Source organism: Mycteria americana, chromosome 8, assembly GCF_035582795.1.
Source record: "Mycteria americana isolate JAX WOST 10 ecotype Jacksonville Zoo and Gardens chromosome 8, USCA_MyAme_1.0, whole genome shotgun sequence".
Classification (NCBI taxonomy): domain Eukaryota; kingdom Metazoa; phylum Chordata; class Aves; order Ciconiiformes; family Ciconiidae; genus Mycteria; species Mycteria americana.
In genome coordinates, this window is record NC_134372.1 from 12,304,390 (window position 1) to 12,324,497 (window position 20,108).

At 47.8% G+C, this 20,108-nt stretch overlaps 1 protein-coding gene across 1 annotated transcript; it reads left to right on the forward strand.

Moving 5' to 3' along the window:
- The first annotated feature begins 495 nt into the window (after positions 1 to 495).
- Positions 496 to 12,366, forward strand: STC2 (stanniocalcin 2). The gene is made up of 4 exons (XM_075509728.1): positions 496 to 846; positions 3,031 to 3,173; positions 5,718 to 5,929; positions 9,571 to 12,366. The coding sequence occupies exons 1-4, from the start codon at positions 696 to 698 to the stop codon at positions 9,962 to 9,964; spliced, it is 900 nt and encodes a 299-aa protein (XP_075365843.1). The 5' UTR covers positions 496 to 695; the 3' UTR covers positions 9,965 to 12,366.
- Positions 12,367 to 20,108: the final 7,742 nt, after the last annotated feature.

The following is a 20,108-nucleotide window of genomic DNA, read 5'->3' on the forward strand; positions in this document are numbered from 1 at the left end:
GGAGAGGGATTTCTTTTTTTTTTTTTCTTTTTCATCAAGACTTGCAATGAGGCGTCAGTGCCGCAGGACGGCCGGCGCGGGCAGCCGGCTCCGGGCACGGGCACCCCCGCTGCCCCCGCTGCTCCCCCGCCCAAGGGCAGCGGCGGCGTCTGGAGCGGCCCGAAGTTGCCTTCCCGGCCCCGCGGCTGCGGGGGGCCAGCCGCCGGGCGCTGCCCGCCTCGCTCCCTCCAAAGCAGCGCGCTTGTCAAAATCCCGCTTTTTCACCTTTCTTCCCCCCGCCCATACCGCCGGGGCAGGCACCTTCGCACCCCCCTCGCCGCCGCCGGGGGTGCAGTCCCTGCCCGCTGCCCCCCGCACGCCCATCCCCCGCGGGGCGGGGGGGGGGGCCGGGGGAGGCGGGAGGCTGCAACCTGCCGGCGGGGCAGGGCCGGCCCCCGGCGGGCGGTCGGAGCGGGGCGGCGGCTGCCATTGGCCGCGGCGCGGAGCGACACCTGCTCGGCTCCCTCATGCGAGTGACACCGGGGCTCGGCGGGGATATTTGAGGCACCCTCCGGCGCCGCCGCCGCCACTCCGCGCTCGCCGCCGCGCCGGGCACATGCGGTTCGCGGGGCCGCGGCGAGGAGCGCGCTGGGCCCGGGTGCGGCACCCCGCGGGGGAGAAGGCGGCGGCGGCGGCGGCGGGGGGAAGGCGCGACCATGTGCGCGGAGCTCCGCGGCAAGCTGCTGGCCCTGGCCCTGCTGCTCGCCAGCGCCCGGGCGGCGGCGGGCACTGAGGCCACCCACCCGCCGGAGGGGCCGCAGGACAGGACCCCGCAGCAGAAGGGGCGCCTGTCCCTGCAGAACACAGGTACGGCGGGGCGGCGGAGGCGGGGGTGCGAAGGTGGTGTGCGTCCCCCTCGCCGCTTCTGGAGCGCTGGGGAAATAGCCGCGTCGAGTTATGACAGGCGTTTTATTTCGGTGTCCGACTGTCAGGCATAAATCATCAGAGGAAATAGGAGCTCGCTCCTAATTACCTTTAAAGCCCGGCTTTGCCAAGCACGTGTTGCCCTTGCAACAGCCGCGGCAGCACTCCGGGCGAAGCGCCTCTGCAGCCGCGCCGGGCACGAAGTCGGTACCGAGCGGCCCCGCGCCGGCGGGGAGCGGGGCCGGGGGCGGCGGGAGCCCAGCGGAGCGGGGCCCGGCCCGGCCCGGCCCGGCCCGGGGGATGCTGCCTGCCGCGGGGATGCTGGGCTGGAGCTGGGGAGGAGAAAGTTTCTCGGCGCAGCGTTTGAAACCGGGTCGGGGTGGGGGGGTACGGGAGGGAAGGGGAAGCGGCTGGAAATGACTGGTGCTTTGCCTCCTCCCTAGGGAGTCGTGCAATGATGCAACGGACCGGGGGTTTCTCTCCTCCTCTCCCGCCCCCTGCGCTCTCTCCCCCGGGTATTATCTGCCTAGAAAGAGAGAGCTGAGGCGTGCACTTTGCTGGATCGCTTCCCAGCCGTGCAAAGAGAGAGCGCGGGATCCAGACGCTTCCTTCCCCCCCCTCCCCCTTCTCCCCCCCCCCCTTTTTTTTTAACACTCTCAGTGCTGCGAGACGTGTTTAAACACACACGAGCAGGAATGCACGAATGCCCATTAGGGACTGCCACATGTGAATCACGGCACTGTGCAGTTCTCAGCACGCTGGAGCCAGGACATGTGATCCGGCAAAGGGTTTGCATCCGGATGCCAACACAAGCACTACAGCTGAGCTCCCAGCCCCAAAAAAGCCCAGCTCCGCGCTCTGCAGCGCTCCACAAAGAGCTCCATTCCCCCCCCCGTGCGTGTGTGTTTGCGCAGCTTTTCGCGTGTGGCTGAGACAATCCCAGGAGCCGACCCCGGGGCTCCCGTGTCCCACCCCCAGATGCACTTCGGGGCGGGGGGGGAAGGCAGCGGCAGGGATTTGGTTTTGAACTGAGGGGGGTTCATGTGAACTCCGTCAGACTCCGCATTTACATCCGCGGCTCCTCTCTGTGCCTTGCAGCGGGTTGAAATTAGACCGAAAGTTGCTGTAAAGACTTGCAAATGGACCGCATGGCAAAGGGGGAGGCTGGGGATGTCTGAAACGTGCTGCGGTTCGGAGGGGGATTAGGCTGGCTCCCAAGGGCGAGCTTTAATTAAAGGTACCACTAGGGCACAGAGTACAGGAATTCTTAGCATCCTCAGTGCTGGCCTAAAAGCTGCCCCTGTTTAACTTTATCCCCAGGCTTTTTCAGCAACCACCTTCCCTCTGGCAGTACTACTACATCCATTTTTTTTTAAAGGACCAGAAGCTGTCTTGTTAAGAATTAGATTTTTGGGGTTTTTTTTGTGAGTATTAGACAGCATTTTTTTTTTTTACAGTATTACATAACATCTGAAAGGGCAGAATAAACATGTATGTAACAGCTCGCTCCAGTAGATCTGTTTTATGTACTGCATATATAAATATATATTTTTTTTCAATTGATTTCTTCATAGGTGAAGACATAGTTGCAGTTTAGCAATACTCAGTGGAGAGGACTTTATTTATGAGTGGGAGTTTTGCCATTAACTTCGTAGACATCATGACAGGGGAAGCCCGGTGGTCTGTAAAAAACATGGTGCTAAATCACCAGAAACTAGCTCGAAGTACCTGAAATGAGAAATTTTAGCTGGCTGCGTCCTGGGCTTTTCGTTTTGGTACTTGAATTTGATGGGGGACTTTGTGCAAGTCAGACAGCAAAAATCATGCCTGTCCTTTGCTCCCGAGGAACGCAAAAGCATTAGACAGTTCTCAAATGAAATAGCTTGACGTAAGCATAGTGGATTTGGCATTTACTTCTTGGATATCACTTTCATAACATAATACACCCAAGTTTTGGCCTAATTTCTGCAAAAAGTGGGCATGCTGTGGGTACAATAACTGTTGTCACATGTGTTTTTTCTTTTGAACTGATGATGTTAGCAAAATGACTCTTTCCCTCCCCACCCTACCCACCACCAGCTTCTATGAACAGTTCTTCAAATTAACTGTAATCAATGCTCATTTTAGCTGAAATCCAGCACTGCCTGGTTAATGCTGGCGATGTGGGATGTGGAGTGTTTGAATGCTTTGAAAACAATTCTTGCGAGATCCGAGGCTTACACGAGATCTGCATGACATTCCTGCACAACGCTGGAAAATTTGATGCCCAGGTAACACAGTGAAATGTCCTGCGTATCTGCTTGCTTCCAATATACACGTGGCATGTGTTTTAGTTCTTTAACACATCTTTGGAAAAAAGTTACTGTTACAGAGCAAATCTACTTTTGCACATGACCAGCTTCAATAAGAATTTTTCTGTTGAAGGGCCCAGAATCAAGACCCAAGAACAGTAACAGAGCAGCAGTGTGCAACCTGTCCCAGGGGACAGGCTGTCTCTAGCTACAGTTCCCTGTGATCACTTCTTCTTCCTGTACCCACGATAACTAAACCAGAACACTAATGTAGCTGAACGTGGTTTTCAGAAACACTAAGCAGCTTAAGCTTCTACACCAGGTTTGTTCAAAGCTGCTTCTGAAATGCAGCTTGGGCACCCAGTTTATTTAGTCGTATCAAAATAATTCCCAATGTGCAGGTATTAAAGTCGGTTCTCAAGACTTGCACACAACCAGTACAGGCAACCTAAAGCTGCTGTATTCAAGTAAGTCTTTGGATCAAGCACTGACATTAAAATACATTACTTACATGGTATGTGGTATTAAGTTTGTCTCCTTCATTTTCTCCCCAGACCATTTATGCATCATTGAGACATCCTGTTATTATGTCTTGTAAACCTACTCTCCCATTTTAGTGTGGAGGGAAGAGAACATTACGGCGGGCCAGCGGCATTTGGCTTGACCATGCAGTTTACAGTATAACTTGACTAAAAGCACCAGCCTCGTGGCGCTGTTAAAAGCATGGTATGAAGTAGAGCTGTCGTCAGGATTCAGCCTGTTCCATGAGGGATGGTGGGACCACCCAGTGGGAAACACTTTTGAAATACTGGAGTTTTACGCTCAAATTCTTGAGGACGTACAAAGGGTCTGGCTAGCCATTAAAACGGGAATTGTTTCTTCTGTGGGTATCTGAAAACCTTCAACTTAATTTCCAAGTGGCTTCCAGAAAACGCTCGTTTATTTTTGCACAATATTCTGTCAGCGAACAAAGTTGACTAAAGAAGTAAGCCCTTTTGGGAGGGGAGGGAGACCTGCCTACAAAGGCTGAGCGTAGCCATTGATGTCTGCTCTGCAGGATCCCCAGATACTGCTAATCAAATACAGCCCATTTCACATACAGGCTGTCTCCATTGCAGTGCAGAAGTATTAAACCCCTGGAGCTTTATTTAATATAGAGGTGACTTTAGCCACTGCTATGACATGGCTTTTCATGGCTCATCTCTATATTATCTACAGTTATTTCAGGCAGCATTAAATGACAAGACTAGCATTGACCATTTTCTGCTCTCTGCTTTCTGCTCTCCTTCCCTCTCTCTGAAACCTGAGAATTGATGTCACATTTGGTTTGCATAAGAATTTTCTTTTTTATCCTCATTTGCCTAATGTGCTGTGCGTGTTTGGTACTGAAGGGAAGGCCAACTAAGTGCCTTTGGTGTAGGGAATAGAAGGGGATGATGACTGAAGCAGTTCTTTGACCAGCAAGAAACATTTCTGGCTTGAAACAATCTGGGGACAAAATCTGCTTGCAGGTCTGGGTGAATCTTAGTTAATGTAAGTGGAGCTGTGCCAGTGTACTCTTTGGATAAAGGTTAACAGGAATTTGGTCTTCATGAAGCACTTGTGTAAAATAATCTGAAGCTAATGGAGAGATGGAGGCAGTGCAGGAGGCTTCCACACACCTATTGCTCAGCAAAGCAAAGGGAGTCTGAGCAGAGCTGTCAGACTGCGACACATGCGCTGTGTATGGCAGCTATAGTATCAGACAGCAAAGAGAGAAAAGGAAGGGATCGGTTTGATGCCCACTAAGCAACTGAATGAAGGAATCACAAACAGTGGTTAAAGAGATACTGCTAAAGCAGCTTTCCTGCAACTTACTTTTTTTAGTTTCTTGATTTGATTTTTTTTAATCTCGCTTAGAATTTAGTGCAGCAAACAGACATCAAGACACTGTAGGATTATTACTAGTGCTGATTTGAGTCCCTCTCTGAGGAAGTGGTAGTAGAGAAAATACTGACAGATGGGGAATGGGGCAGGTGCATATGGACGGTACATACATGTCTATGAGTTTGCAAACTAATTTTAAAATTAAAAAAAAAATAATTTGCAGTAACTGAATGGGTATCTGCATGTGGTCCTGGGGACCTCAGCCATGGCAGGATGCCCTCTCCTTTATGTGAACCTGCTGTGCTGACACCCCAGAAGCGAACAAAGCCAGTAACTCAAGCCTTGAATTATTTCAAGGTGCTTACTTTTGCCCTTTCCCTTGTTGGGCATTCAGCTGCTGGGGTAGAGGAAACCTCAAAATACCAGTGAGGAAGCCCTGTGTATTCAGCTCCACTGGAACAGCAAGGCCAGGTGACTTGGCATGATCTTTAAGGGCAGAGAAACAAAGAGAAGAGGGGGGAAAAGCAATTAAGTGGTACCCTTAGCAATCTAATAACCCTTGACATTGTCCTACAGAGGAGCAGCTAGCTGGGCATAAATCAGCTGCTGTGCTTAATGGACAAAAATACAGACCTACTCCATTTCTTTTCTTCTCAGGGAAAATCCTTCATTAAAGACGCTCTGAAGTGTAAGGCTCATGCCTTGAGGCATAAATTCAGCTGCATCAGCCGTAAGTGCCCTGCCATTAAAGAGATGGTGTTCCAGTTACAGCGGGAGTGCTACCTGAAGCATGACCTCTGCTCTGCTGCCAAGGAGAACGTCCAGGTCATTGTGGAGATGATTCACTTCAAAGACCTGCTGCAGCATGAGTAAGTGCCTCCGTGCTAGTGCAGTCAGAGGCGTGGGAGCTCCTTCCAGGAGCACGATGGTGCCAATGGGCTGTGCATCTGCCCGAGAGCTGTTTCACCTCCTTCTGGCCTTAAGCACGTCTTGTTTTCCCATGTACCAGACCAAGGTAGTGCTTTCTTTGCAGAGGCCCTCGAAGACTAGTTTGTTTATGAAGGGCTAGGTCTGACTGTGGAAGGGAATGAAATGGGTTGAGGGTGGATCTGGCTGTCTCTTTGTCCTTTAGCAAATACAGTGTCAGTGTCTGCTGTTTCCAGAGGCATCTTACAATGCCCCTGTGCTTTCTGAGCTCAAAGGCACCATTCCTGACCCCAGTATCTTGTTAAAGATGACAGCTAGAGGAGAATGGGGAAGAAGGTCTATGCAAAGTTGTCAGTAAGATGATAATTTCTTCTTTAAATACATACTTTCAAATGTCTTGTAGTTAATTGTCCCTGAAAGAGCTGCAGTCCCCCAGGTAATCTCCCATTCATCTTATTCCTTCCTAATCTCAGATGCTTTTTAATAAAACATGGAGGTGTACACAGTGAAGGCACAAGTCGGATTTTGAGGAGTTTATCCCTCTGACTGGGAACACAGCTGCCCTCCGAGGAATGGCAGGCACGAATCCCATTTGGAATTGATCAAAGCTGCTACATGACAGCAACAAACCAGGCACAAGCTGTTTGTACCAACTCTTTGTGCACAGATGCAAAAATCGGAGCCTGTTTTTCTTGCAGGTGAACATCTCGCTCCCAAACAAGAAGGCTGAGCCACAGCCTGGCAGCAGTCTTACCTTGGAGCATCTCCCTACCACGCCTGTATGCCTTCTTATCCCTAGCGGATATTAGCACAGAAATCCCAAATCCCAGCGATCATGACAGATACTTTTTTTTTCCAGAATAATTTCTTCTGGACTTTTAGCCTTGCATTTTCATTGGTCTCCAAAGGAGCTGTGCCCCAATTCCCTTACTTTCTGTTGAAAACCACCCTCCTAATACTTCAGCTGCAGTTGCAGAGAGGCGCTTTGATGCCAGTTTACTCTCAAATGCAGAATCGTTTGCTGTGGTTTGCACAAGCTGAACATGGTGACCTGAAAGCAAGGCCCTTTCCGTAGACATTCCTGAGGCTGGGATCAAAGGCATGGCTGGTGGCAGGTCTTGGCCTTGCCAGGGCCGCTGGCTGTGCCCAGCGCGAAGGGCAGCATCCCACTGCCTGAGGGAGAGGGGAAGCGGCTCCGTCCTGGACAGCAGCACCTCTCTGGGCACTGCTCAGGCTGTGTTCATAGGCTATAAATTGGGTACTTGGTACCAGTTAACCCCCCCATCATTTGGAGATGAGAAGAGCTATGAAAGTCAAAGGCCTGTCCAAAGAGAAGTCAGTTATCCTTGTTTTACAAACAGGCTAAAGCAGGAATGCTCAAAGGCAGCTGCTTATTTCTGGGGAGCTTAACTGGGGGGTTCTCGGTTTGAGAAGAGACAGCTCATTCAGCTGAACACCTATAATTTGCACGATCTCATTTAGAGCTTCCTACACTTCACTTTCAGCATCTCATAGAGTCGGAGCTTAGCTTTCCTATGCGGGACTCCTCAAATAGAAGCCAGCCATCCTCCTCCCCTCCCCTAAATTTAGAGGCCATTTCTGAAGCTTTTGAACTAAGGAACTTGTTCAAGATCAATAGGCAAGTGTGGCAAAGCTGGAAATAAAATCACGTCTGCTGACTTGCAGCCTTGTGCTCAGTTCAGGTACTATGGTCAGGCCAGCTGAAATGCAGAAAGTAAAACAGTGAAGGAGAAATGGGCCAGTATTAATCCGCAGGGCTCTGGCAGACTCTGAATACCTGAAATATTTGGCAGCTGAGCCACTTTTAGTCATACCAGCAACCTTTTTCTTCCAAAGATTTTTGTAAAGGTTATGCCCAATTTCAACAACTGATTTCTTTTTTTCTTTTTTCTTTTTTTTTTTTTCCTCCTGCTGGATCACTTTGTATGCGATGTGCTCAGTTCTGTCATCTTCTATTTTACATTTAAAACAAAAAGTAAGAGCAGAGCAGCAAGTGTCAGCTCTCAGACTTGTTCTCTGACTATTTTATTCTGTTTTCTCCCGATGAGCGTTGAGGAACGTGATCGGGGTGGTGAATTCTCGTACTGAGTCAGCTGCGGTGGGGTGGGGGTCAGGCTGATTTGCTATGGTGGAAGTGGTGACAGGCCCTGGCAGATCGGTCGCTGCTGCATTCCAAGTAACTTTTTTTTTAAACAGCAGAAACAATCCAAACATGGGAAATATTCTGAGATAGAGGAATAGGTGGCTCTCCAAGATTAGTCATTCAAAATGAGTTTAAGCAGTTGGGCAAAGTAAAATCAGGGTAGTGTCAGACACTGATCATAATCTGCTGGTTTTCCTTGTCTCTTCTGACTTCGTTCATGGGAAGAGACTTAGACTTGTCCACAGCCAGCAGAGCTGGTGGACGGTGTGCCCAGAAGGTGCACCTCCCCTGCCCCATACAACCACAACTGCTGACCCCAGGCAGTTCTCCACTTGCACTGTGGATGGTTCCTACCGTGGAAGACTTTTAAGCACGTCCTTCTGGGCCTGCTAGCAGCTGAGCGGTTGTGTCAATAGACAACATCCATATTGACCCACAAAACTTGTGACCGCAACTATTTTAAAATCGCTGCGCTCAGTGACCCGTGGCTGAGGAAGCCGAAGTGCCGGCACTCAGGCTGCGTTGTGCTGTGGGGGCACAGAGGGACGGGTGGGAAGCAGAAATGGTATTTGGCAGTGGCTCGTTTGGAGTCCTTGTTTGGCTGGGAAAAGGTATACACTGAAAGCTGTACTCAACTCTGTAAGAAATGAAGAAAAAAAACTTGGTGTGGGAAGAAACAGTGCCACCAAAGTGGATTTTCATGTGTCTGAGCTCTGTGCAGTCAGATCCCAAGTCCAGATAAGATCTCGCTTGTGGTGTAGACCAACACCTGGTGCTTCAGGGAAAGCTAAAGATGATGAGAAAAGCCAGAGAACCTCTAGTTTAGCATCTGTTGCTCTTTGCAGAGGTGAGGAAATGCCTCCCTCTTGCAGGCTAGTGATTGGTGTATGCTCTGTACCAGCCATTCACCTGGAGATAGCAAGCTTTTTGATGAAGCTGATGGCTCTGGATGTGAGCAGGTTTCCTTTGTCATGTATCCTGACTAATAAAGATGAAAGGGCATGGAAAGAGATAGAAGCAGAAGGTGTGAGATAGCAGTTCTTCCATTTGACAGCCCCATTTGCCAAGCATGTAGACATCATATATTCCTCCTGTGGACATTACAGTTCTCCCAGAGCATCGCTGGTGGGGGAGCAATCAAGGCAGATGCAGCACTTGAGTGAAGCTTCTTTTGACAGGATGCCATCATGTGCATTTCTTACAGCGATATGGCCGATTAGAATATAATATATTGCATAATAAACATGTGGTGCAGAATTGCTCTACAAAGCCGCCGAGTCCGTGGGTAGCAGGGGGCTGATGCTACTGAACTGTGCTGTGCACAAGGAGGGTAAGGCAGAGAGGCCATTACACTTGTTTACTGATAGATAACCCTTATATATTTTTTGACTCTCCTCTCACTGTTTCCTTTACCTCTAGGCCATATGTTGACCTAGTGAATATCCTGCTCACCTGTGGCGAGGAGGTGAAAAAGGCAATAACAAGAAGCGTCCAGGCCCAGTGTGAACAGAACTGGGGAAGTCTCTGCTCCATCCTGAGCTTCTGCACCTCGGCTGTGCATGGTGACGCCATCCTGGGTCCCGAGAAGAAGCCGGGTGAAGCCAGCAAAGCTGCTGCTGGCCGTGGGGACATGCTGGCCCACTCCGACTCTGACCACAGGGAGAGCTCACGAGCATCTAAGGGAGAGAGAGGTACTAAGGGCCACTTGAACGCCCATGCCCGCGTGAAAGCTGGGGGCCACGGTCCCAAAGGGGCACAGGGGATCATGGACCGGGCAGACGAACTGTCCGACTTCTCTGACATCCGGAGGTGAAAAAAGGCACCAACTCCCCATTCCCCCCATCCTCCCCTTCCACTGGAAACCTCCTCCGTTGAGTCCCATCTTCCCATCTATGGACATTCCAAAGCATTTCCCATTCAGAGGTCAAGCACAGGGCATTGCAAGATATATATGGACCTCAGCAACAGTGTATATATTAGCAAAGGGAGAGCAGTGGCAATGGGTTATCGATCCAGCAAACTCGACACTTGAGCAGCCACCAAACGTGGCAAAATGTCTCCGACTAAGTTCTTTTCCCCTTTTTTATGAAATGGACATCAGCTGAAATTTAGGATCTTGTTTGGGGGTTGTTCATTGTTTTAGGGGTTTGTTTTTGTTTTGGGTTTTTGTGTTTTTTTTTTTTTTTTTTCCTTGCTCCCCTTGGCTGGGGAGAAGGTTCCAAGAGGGCTTTGCCAGATTGCATGTGGCCGCTTGTGGCTTAGCACCTCTGAAGGTTTAGGGCGCAGCCTTACAGCAGATGGCTGAATTCCAGGGGGATTTGGTTTCTGTCTGTGGCTGAGAATGCAAGAGCTCAAGGCTCTCTATGTGACGCTCTCAAATGAAATAGCTACCCCGTCTCTTGCACAGGAACCGTGCGGTCTGGAGCTCCACTGCTTTCTCTTAACTAACTTCTGAGCCATTGTTCCCATCTGGGTGATGCTGCCTAGTTTAAGTGCCCCCTGTTTGTTTTTTAACCACTGCATAACTTGACACTTGCTAATCCAGTCACTTCAGCATATCGAAGGCGAGTAGTCAGCTTCCAGACAAGGCAATGTGACTGTTAAGATGTGCACAGTATGGAGGACCCCAAGAGTATGCTCGTGGACCTCTAAAAACCCTGTGCATATTCTCTGCTTACACCTGCCCACTCAGTGATACAGGTCCTCAACCCTTATGGACAGCCCAAGCTTAAAAGGATGGGCGTAAGCTCAGACATCGAAGGACCCCATATACTTAGTTCTTTTGTAGGGGTGTGTTGAAGGCCCATCAGAAGTCTGTCTCTCCTTAGCAGTAGCATGGTGAGGTTTGCTGGGATGTGGAGCCCCACTCTAACCTGCCTATCAGCTGTGGTTTATCCAAATGCCAAAGATAAGGAGAGGGGGTTGACTTGGTTTTTTATAATTGTCATGCAGATAATGACCACCAATCTCTGCAGAATGAGTTACTAAAGATGAAGAGTGTCAAGAGCTTATTGTCTCTAAGCAGTTTTAAGTGTGAATGAGGTATTTGGACACATCTCTCCTACCCCCTATGCAATTGTAATTCTCAGGTTGCAGATCTGCAATCCTATATCCCCAGATATTGTACTGGAAATGGAGGTTACAGCATCCACGGGGACAGAAGGGTGAGCTCTTCAGCTTCCTCTAGAGAAAAAGCGACTTTTCTTAGAAAGTGGGAATCGCACCAGGGATTTGAGCCTTCTCATTTAGAAAGTTTGGGAGGAAAGCTGTGGGGGCAGGAAGGCAGTTCAGTAGAGACAGAACGTACCCAGTGAACTAACGTACGTCTTGTCGCATGGTGGGAAGGAGCTGTATAAACAGTAGAGGGTGTTGGAATTTGGCTACCATTTCCAACTCAGATTTTAGTTACTGCTAAGTGAACACAGCTCCTAATAGCTATATTCAGGATTTAATGCATGTATCCACCCGCAGAAGTTATAGGCATTGCTTTTAATAGAAGCCACGTAGGAAGCAAGAGAGGACCATTCAGTTGAAAAGGTGTGTGTCTGTGATCACCAGGTCTTTGTTTAAAGACATGACCTTGATCCTGCCTGATTTTAGCTAAGTTCTGTGACAAAATTTTCATTCAACTTAACTGGGAAGAGGTGGGATCGGGCCAGGTACTGTAGCAGCAAAGACCATGCTGACCTGAGGAGTGGAGCTCCTGGCAGTGAGAGCGCCAGCTGCCCCGTTGGGTTGTAGTACAGCTCTGCCATGGATGGGGCACCCAGGCTGTCCCATGGAGGAGCTTGCCAAGGTTGGTTCAGGCCTGCCTCTGATGGCCAACTCCTCTGCTCCAAAAACTAAGTGGGTGCTGGTGGTACCATAAGAAGGTTTCTAGCGTGCCTCCATGGGTTTCCTGTGAGCGTCCTCTCCCCCTTGGTGGCATACAGCCACCATAAAGAACAAGCTCAAACCAAAAAGACAATCCAAGCAAAAAAAAGAAAACAAACGCAAAACAGAAACAACAACTTGCTAACAATGTAATGTTCTTGCATTGAACTAAAATACGATCCCTCTCTCATTAGAGGTCTGATTCATCAATGGGAACCAAACATATAGATCTACATCCTTGAATGTCTCAGTCAACATATCACCTCAGCATGCATACAGTTTTATTTGTATTCATTTGTTCTGTGGGGAAGATTGTATATTCCCCTTGTTTAGTCAATGAAAATGGGGGGAGGGGGGCAAGCTGTGGGTGGGAGGGATTTTTGTATAAGGCATAACATTTTTTTCCTCTGTGTGTGAAGATTTTATGTGTTCATCTACTGATTCCACATGCTATTATTGTAAATATTTAACATTTCTATTTATTATAGTGTCTCCATTTAAAAAAAGAACACTGCTGGCTATGATAATTTAAACGTACATTATGACCTGTGTTGTATATATTCATGCCACTAGTATGGTTTTTTTTTATGTTTAAAGCTGCATAAATATAGTTTTATACAGTTCCATAATGTTATTGACAGCATAAATCATTTATTTATTGTTAAACTTTCTTTCATATCTAACAAATAGGGTGCGTTTTACCTGAGATTATTTTATTGTGACATCTACATAGCCTTAATTCTTTATAAAAAAGAAAAAAATGTCCATTTAGATACTGTATGATGCTTTAATTAACATTCCTTATGAACTTGCTGTTCATGAAGGAGGTTTAGCTTAAAAGCCAAGGTATGAATGTTTCCTTTACGCTTTGCATCTGGAATGAGCCTTGTTCTGGAATGAAAATACCAGGAGAAGCAAAATGCCTACTGGAAAAAGATAGCAAGTAAACCCTGGAAAATGCTGTCCTAACTTAAAGTGCTGAACTAAAAGGGGAAAAAAAGGAGGAAAAAAAAAAAAAAAAAAAAAAAGACAAACTGTCCTTATTTCCAAATCTCTGGGAGAAAAACATACTAGTTTTATCTCATGTAGAATTTGCAGCCAAATAAGCTTGTAAAAAAAGAAAACGCATATGGCTTTAGACAAAGCTCTGTACCTTTCACACTATTATTTTCCTTAAACACTAATAAATGTTTTGAGTAAGTCTGTGGCTGGGTTTTATCTAGCTGGAATTTCAGCTGCTGCGATAAGGGGTAAGAAAAGCCCTCTGAAGCAGGGCCAGCAGCTTCAGCCGAGGGGGGCAGAGGTAATCTGTCTGCTCGTCCCCCCAGAGCCCGTCCCTTGCGCCAGCCAGGCAGCAGCAGAGGTGCCCTGGCTGGGGCAGGGCCTGGGGACAGAGCCAGCCCTTCCTCTCTGTATACCGGGGAGAGCCGGTGCGGGGGCAGAGACCTGGTCACCGGTGTGTCATTGCCCCGGCGAAGGGAGACCTCGTTGGCTGCTTAGCTGGGACCCAGCAGCTTGGTTTGAGGACAGAAATGGAGACATGGAACAAACTAGAGGATGAAAAACATGGGGAGCAGAAGCTTCTTTCCTTCCCAGGCTCAGTCAAAGCCTCTGTGTGTTTTGGGAGGTTTTTTCCTTACCAGGATCTGGGGATTGGGTTCACTGCAGTGTGTCAGAGCCACCTCATCTGCTTTAAATAGTCTGCATTCAGGTTAGGAAGGGAGTAAGGGGATGCAAGTGCTTATGGGTTTCCTCCTCTTGCTGCCCTGATGACCTTGGTTTACAAAATCCCCTTGGGAGGTGGCAGTGGCAGCATGCTGTGCTGAGCCGGGTTGGCTATAGGTGCAACTCAGCATCCCATAAGAGCTGGGAAGGGGATCTTGGCTGACCACAGCACCTGCCTGTGAGCGAGGTGTCAGCAGCCCCCAGCATGGGGCCAAAGCCCTAAGCGCTGGATTTCAGCCAGACCCATTAACAAATACAACAGCAACGCTTTCTAAAAGCTGTAATAGCTGATAAGATTTGTCCTGCATGTATAAAAACCCCAGTCAGTTCATATAATAGCAAGAGTTATCCCTTCAAGATTTTACCTTAAAAACAGAGGACATCCATTTGGCTCTCCACTGTCAGCTACTTATAATCTATCAATAAGTACCAGCCAGTGGCTCTGCAGGGATGTAACAGGCACGTACAGTAGCTGTAATTCTCTCTCGCATCCCTCCGTCACCATCCCAGCAATGATCAGATATCAAAATCTTAAATGCTTACTGGAGTTGCAGCAAGGAGAAAAGCAAAATCCTGAGATTTACAAAAAGCAAGCTGCAGAAACAGTACTTTGTGTTGTCTCCAAAGCCATTTTCATACAGCGTCGGGGTGTAGGCAGCAAGGGGATGGGGAAATTATGAGAAAGCACCTCAGAACATAAAGCATGGATATTTTTTTTTTTAAGACTGCTTGCATGAAAAAGCACATTTTTAACACTCCTTCTGTGGGGTTTAAAAATAACTAATCCAGTTGAAGCCTTTGGATGAGATGGTCCTCATAAGCCTAAATGTGATTTGCAGCAATCTAGGACCTGTAACATTTCTTTGCCTTTAGGTGCAACAGCTCTTTATAATCCTGCCATGGACTGTCATCAAACACCAACAGGAAAGTGCATCTTGCCAGCAGAGATGTGACAGAGTTTGGTGGCATGTGATCTCAGACCAATCTGCAGTCAGGCTACAGCCAAGGAATAGCTTGTGCTGGTGTTGGACCGCTCGTTGGCATTAAAGATCCCGCTGCATTTTTTTTGCAGGAGCTGGTCCACACCATGGCTGTGATGCAGCTAAGGTAACTGCATTCTGCCCTCTGCCATCCTCCTTGCAATTTCAACTAATACAGTTATTTTTCATCTCCTGATGTATAAAGTGGTGAGACTGCATTCTGCTCCAAAAAGTGGCTAGACATTAGTGATGGAGAAGTGACCCCTACCTTCCCTTAGGGCATCATATCTCACAAAATAGCACAGTAAGTAACAGAGTGCTGACATTAAAAAGTACAGAAGCACAGAGAGAAAAAGAAGCCCTAAAAACAGACTGCAGAGCAGGGATTCTGCATTGCACAACCATGAGGAGTGTATAACTTAAAATATGTTTAATACCAGCATACAAGTCTGCTTCAAGTCTGGAGTGATCTTAGTTCAATTTGGTCAGAATCACTTTACAAGTGAGGTAAGGGAAACCAAATCAAGGCAATTCAAACTGCAAATGCACAGGGCAAATGCACAGGCAAATGTCCATACACAGGGCTCATCCAATTGAACAAATCCCACCAAGATTCATACATGTGGTCCATTTGGATTTATTCTCCTACAGGCTCCCTGTCTAGCCTCCCAAAAGAACAAAATTAATTCCAGATATTGGCTTGCTCAGGCATACCAAAACATTTACAAATGTATATGGCAATTTACATATGTCAGCCCACGTAGTGAGCTGAGTCAAACCGACTGCCAGTGCTTCTGCATTCGTCTTTACTGGTTCTTAGGTACTGCCCTTCGCTCTCCTCCCTGAGCCCACGCCTGGAGATGCCAGGAGAGCCAAGGCAGCTCCAGAGCAGCTCTCTGCTGCGTCACGCCTGATGAATTCATCACGGCGATCTTCCCAGGTAAGGGAATAGTTAAAGCTTGCTGGGAAGCCTCAGCAGTGCATTTTTAAAGCTATTTCCTGACACCTCACCAGAAACACAAATCCCACTCAGTTTTCGCTGCTAGTTGTGCTCATGTTTCCATGCTCTCCTCGCAGACTCTCGCAGGAAAGGCTTCTCTCACACCTGCTGAAGTCAGAAATTGCTGCATGCTTCCCCAGCAACAAATACAGCAGATCTCGAGCCTTGAGCAACACTGGGCAGCCTGCACCACCCAGACCCATCACGGTCACCTGCCCTGCGACCAACCAAAATTGAGTCGTGGAGAGGGTACACAAGGGGGTGCAGCTGGACCTCCCTGGAGGCAGGAGCTCCACCGATGCCTTGCAACGTCCCTCCCAGGTCTGTTCCTGCGGTCCCAGCACTAACAGGTCCTGGCACAGGGTTGGGGCTAAGCATAACCATATAATTAGTGAAATCCTAACAATTTTTGTTTCTGTACATTTTCTTTAGGGAAAAACATCCCAGCCAGTGGAGCATTTCATTTTGAAATCAAAACCTCATGTCTTTCTTGATCGGGAATGTAAAATGGGGACTTGAGGGTTTAAAGACATGACAAATTATGGGAAGCTGCAGGGGCTGAGAATTCCTATCTCCGAGGATGCCGACTGTTATAGCCTTGACCTTTTCTGCAAATACCATCCTCCCTTATAAAAATGTGGCTTGGAGTTTATTTAGAAATTCTTTTAAAATAAGAATAAGTCTTTGGAGAGTCTGCTGTGAGGTTCTCCACATAGATGGAGATACAGCTTTTTTTTAAGGGTATTCCTCTGCCGCTGGAAAGTAGTGCCCTAGGGGCAGTGCCATTGCAGTGAGCACGCTGGACCGCGCTGCCGTGCATCTCAGTGGCTCTGGTGACGCTGCAGAGATCAGGTCTGACGTGGTTCCGAATAGGAACCTCAATAGGGTTGAAATTGAGCCTGGGTCAGCTTACACGGTGCAAGAACAAAATGCCCCCGTGGCACAGACAGCGCCAGCTTCCTTGGTGTCATTGGAAACACAAGCTAATGGAAAGGCTAAAACCAGGCTGCATTTTACCACACCATAGGATCAGCCCTCCGCTATCTAAGACATTATGGCACGTAATCCCCTCTGTAAACCCTGCTTCCCTTTCTCAAATTTTCTGCAGTTTGTATCTGCTTTTCTCTGTCCCACAGTCACACCGGGCTACATTTGTCACCCATGAATAATCCCACTTACATTGCAGAGTCTCTTCCTACCCTGGAGAAAAATGCAGTGGGAGGTGTGGGGAAGCTCAGTGAAAGCTGACAGCCAGGAGAGACTGGGAAAGGCCTACAGAGTGCCTTATTTAGGTGTCCTATTTTAAGATAAAATGAAGAGGAACTATGCACATTCAGCATTTTATTAAACTGACGTGAAACCAAGCCACTATGAAATCAGTTTGCAGAGGGGTGCGGTGCACATGCTTGAAGCCTTCTTGAAAATATTATTATTATTTATAATTGTGGTAGCTCCTGGCTGTCAGCAAGTCCTATCCTCAGAGCTACCGATCCATATATCACAGGAGAGAGGCCTGGCCAAAAAGATTTTCCATCACCATCGGTAGAAGGAAACATTGTCCTTTGCATCCGCATGCAGAAAATGAAATAGTGGCTACCTGGGTGCTCATCATTAACTCATTGCACAAGATGCTTCTGAACAGTAATCACAGGAATTACGTGTTTTTCCTCTCAGATCCACCACCTACACTTACTGGTCCAAAAGCTAACACTAACGGATGATGAGTCTGCAGAAGCCCACCAAAAGCATTTTGGCCTGTACAGAAAGAGGGAGTTAAAGAGCCAGGATGCCTTGGAGGGGGTAGAGGATGCCCAGGGAAGCTGAAACTGCTCTGCAGCAAGAAAGGGCTCCCGAGGGTCCGGGCAGCCCACGGCGGCAGTCGGCTGACTCTGCAGATTCCTTGAAGAGGAGATGTATTTTGTGGCTATCTGCATTGCATGGACTAGTAAAAGCTGGCCACAGCCGACGATCCAGGACTGGGGAATGAGTCTGGGATAATAATTAAAGGCCCAATCTCGGGTTCACCAAAGCCTCTGGTAAAACATCTTATTGATAATAGTAGGACATTAGGATTAGGCTCCTGCTGGAGCTGGGAATCACTGAAGCTTTCCTGACTGCAAAGGCTTATCAGGAATAGACTTAACAAAATCAGAAAATAGATGAGGCTGAAAATAATCTGTTCTCAAACATCCCACATTCAGAAATGCCTGTATCTGAGGCACGGGGTTTTTTTGCAGCACTCTCTAAGCACAGACCATTTGCAAACTGCGGAAGAGCAGGCAATCCATAGTGTCTTTCAACAGCATCCAGAATTGTACAAGACACTTTTAAATATGACAAAGATAAGACTTAAATGCTGCTTTTAAAAACCTGAAATAAAGTTTACTAGGCTTCTTGACATTATATACCATACTGCTTGAATTCTGGCCATGCTAGACATAATGGCCTCTCCCTTTCCTTCTGTTGATCACATAGCACAGCTTTAGTACAGCCTGGAAAAGTGGTCAGGCCCTCTCTTCAAAGGAGAAAAGACCAGCTATACCCTCCCAATGAAGACAGTAGCAGGATGATACCATTTATTTGAGAAAATACAGAAGTTATTCTAAGCAATAGCTTAGAAGTCGAAAACTTGAAAGGGTGGAGTAAAAAAAGGACCAGGAGACAGTACTGAGAATATGTGATGATGCCATTTAAGCACATAAACTCATTTAGGAGCTTGCTTGGAACAAGCTGTTCTTACAGTGTTGCCAGACTGACCAGAAACAAGAAGAGCATTAACGTCCAATTGACCAATAAGTTGGTCAAACCCTCTCCAATGAGACTGCCAGCCAAATTTGTAAACACTGAAGGTCAGATAAACATACAAATGTCGCAACTTATTGGATTCACATTCCTCTGGCGATTCACCTATGTTTTCTTCTGTCGGGACTAAGGGTTCGAGGGGATGGTGGGCAGCTAACAGGAGGATTACACTCTCTACCAGCACGAGGCACAGACAGTACAGACAGGGCAGAGGCTTCAATGGAAAACCTAAGCTTCATAGGAAAAAGAAACCCCAGACCCCAAAGCAAGACCATCCTTATCTTTGAAATAAAACTGTGAGTATATTCCGATCTCTGCAATTCTTTTGAGGATGAGAAAATGAGCAAACTTAAAATCCTTTGGGGACCATAAAACCTGCCAAGCCACTGTAAACCAGGTACTACCACTCATGAATTGCTTTGGAGCAACATCAGCAGGAAGGGAGGGAATAACCTGAGAGGTGGCTCATCTGCAACAGGCACGGCATGTGCCCAGCAGCCTGAATGCAGCAGCCATAGAGTGAGGCACAGCGTTGCTGGAAGGACAGCTATGTAAAAGGCTAGTTTAATTCAGCAGACTCCCCCAGCGCTCGTCCCTGCGTGCAGACCGCATGAGGTACATTTGTTGCAGTGAGCACGGTCTGTCCTTAGGGCTGTAACCGGTAGAAGCCACACTCTCTCGCAGCAGTCACGGGATCCAAGGTTGTCCCCTGGCTGCGACTGCAGCACCGCAGGTGTAGCTGCACTGTGGTACACCCGTCGTAACGCTTACGCAACCCCGGCTCTAATACGCTCCATGGCACACACACCCGCAAACACATCCTACTCCTCTGGAAGAAATACAGCAGGGCCGGTCTTAGGGACCCTCCTGTGGGACTGGCAACTCTGCAGCCACGTGACATGAGGGCTGGTGTCCCCCAGTATGATATCTGATATTGGATAAATCAAAAATAATTCTGATTGCAATCTCACAACCCACCAAAATCACTGCAAAAGCATAAAGCTGGCTCCAAACTGTGTGCTCCCGCTGACCAAAATATAAGTATGTTGATGTGGTGCATCTCAACTGGATGTATGTTACCGAGCAATCTGGTAGTGCACAGAGTAAGTGGGGTCTGTGGTACCCATGGCATCAGCTCACAGGTTACAGTAACAGAGTGTGCAGCTAGCTAAAATGCTGCTACTGGCAGTAATAGCACAACAGGCCCAAACAGAGACTGCAATACCCTTGTCCTGAGTTCACATGAAAATTTCAAAAAAGGACTTAGAATCCAACCAGATCAGGGGAAAAGGTGGAGAAGGAAAAATAAAGACATAGAAACATCAGTTCTTATCAGTTCTTATAGGACCATGCTGATTCCCACTCAGTACTGTCTGCAAATGGAGCAAATCTGTAGCAAAACCAGACAAAGAGGGAAAGAAAGGTAGGCTTTCTGAAGGCTGGCTTTATTAAATGGTCAGTGAGGCACCAGTTCCCTGCAAGTCTAGGTTTTCTCTTCCGATGATGACCAAGTGCCATTAGTTTAATTTCAGTATCTCTGTACCTAATATCTGACTGCAACCTGACATATCTCTAAC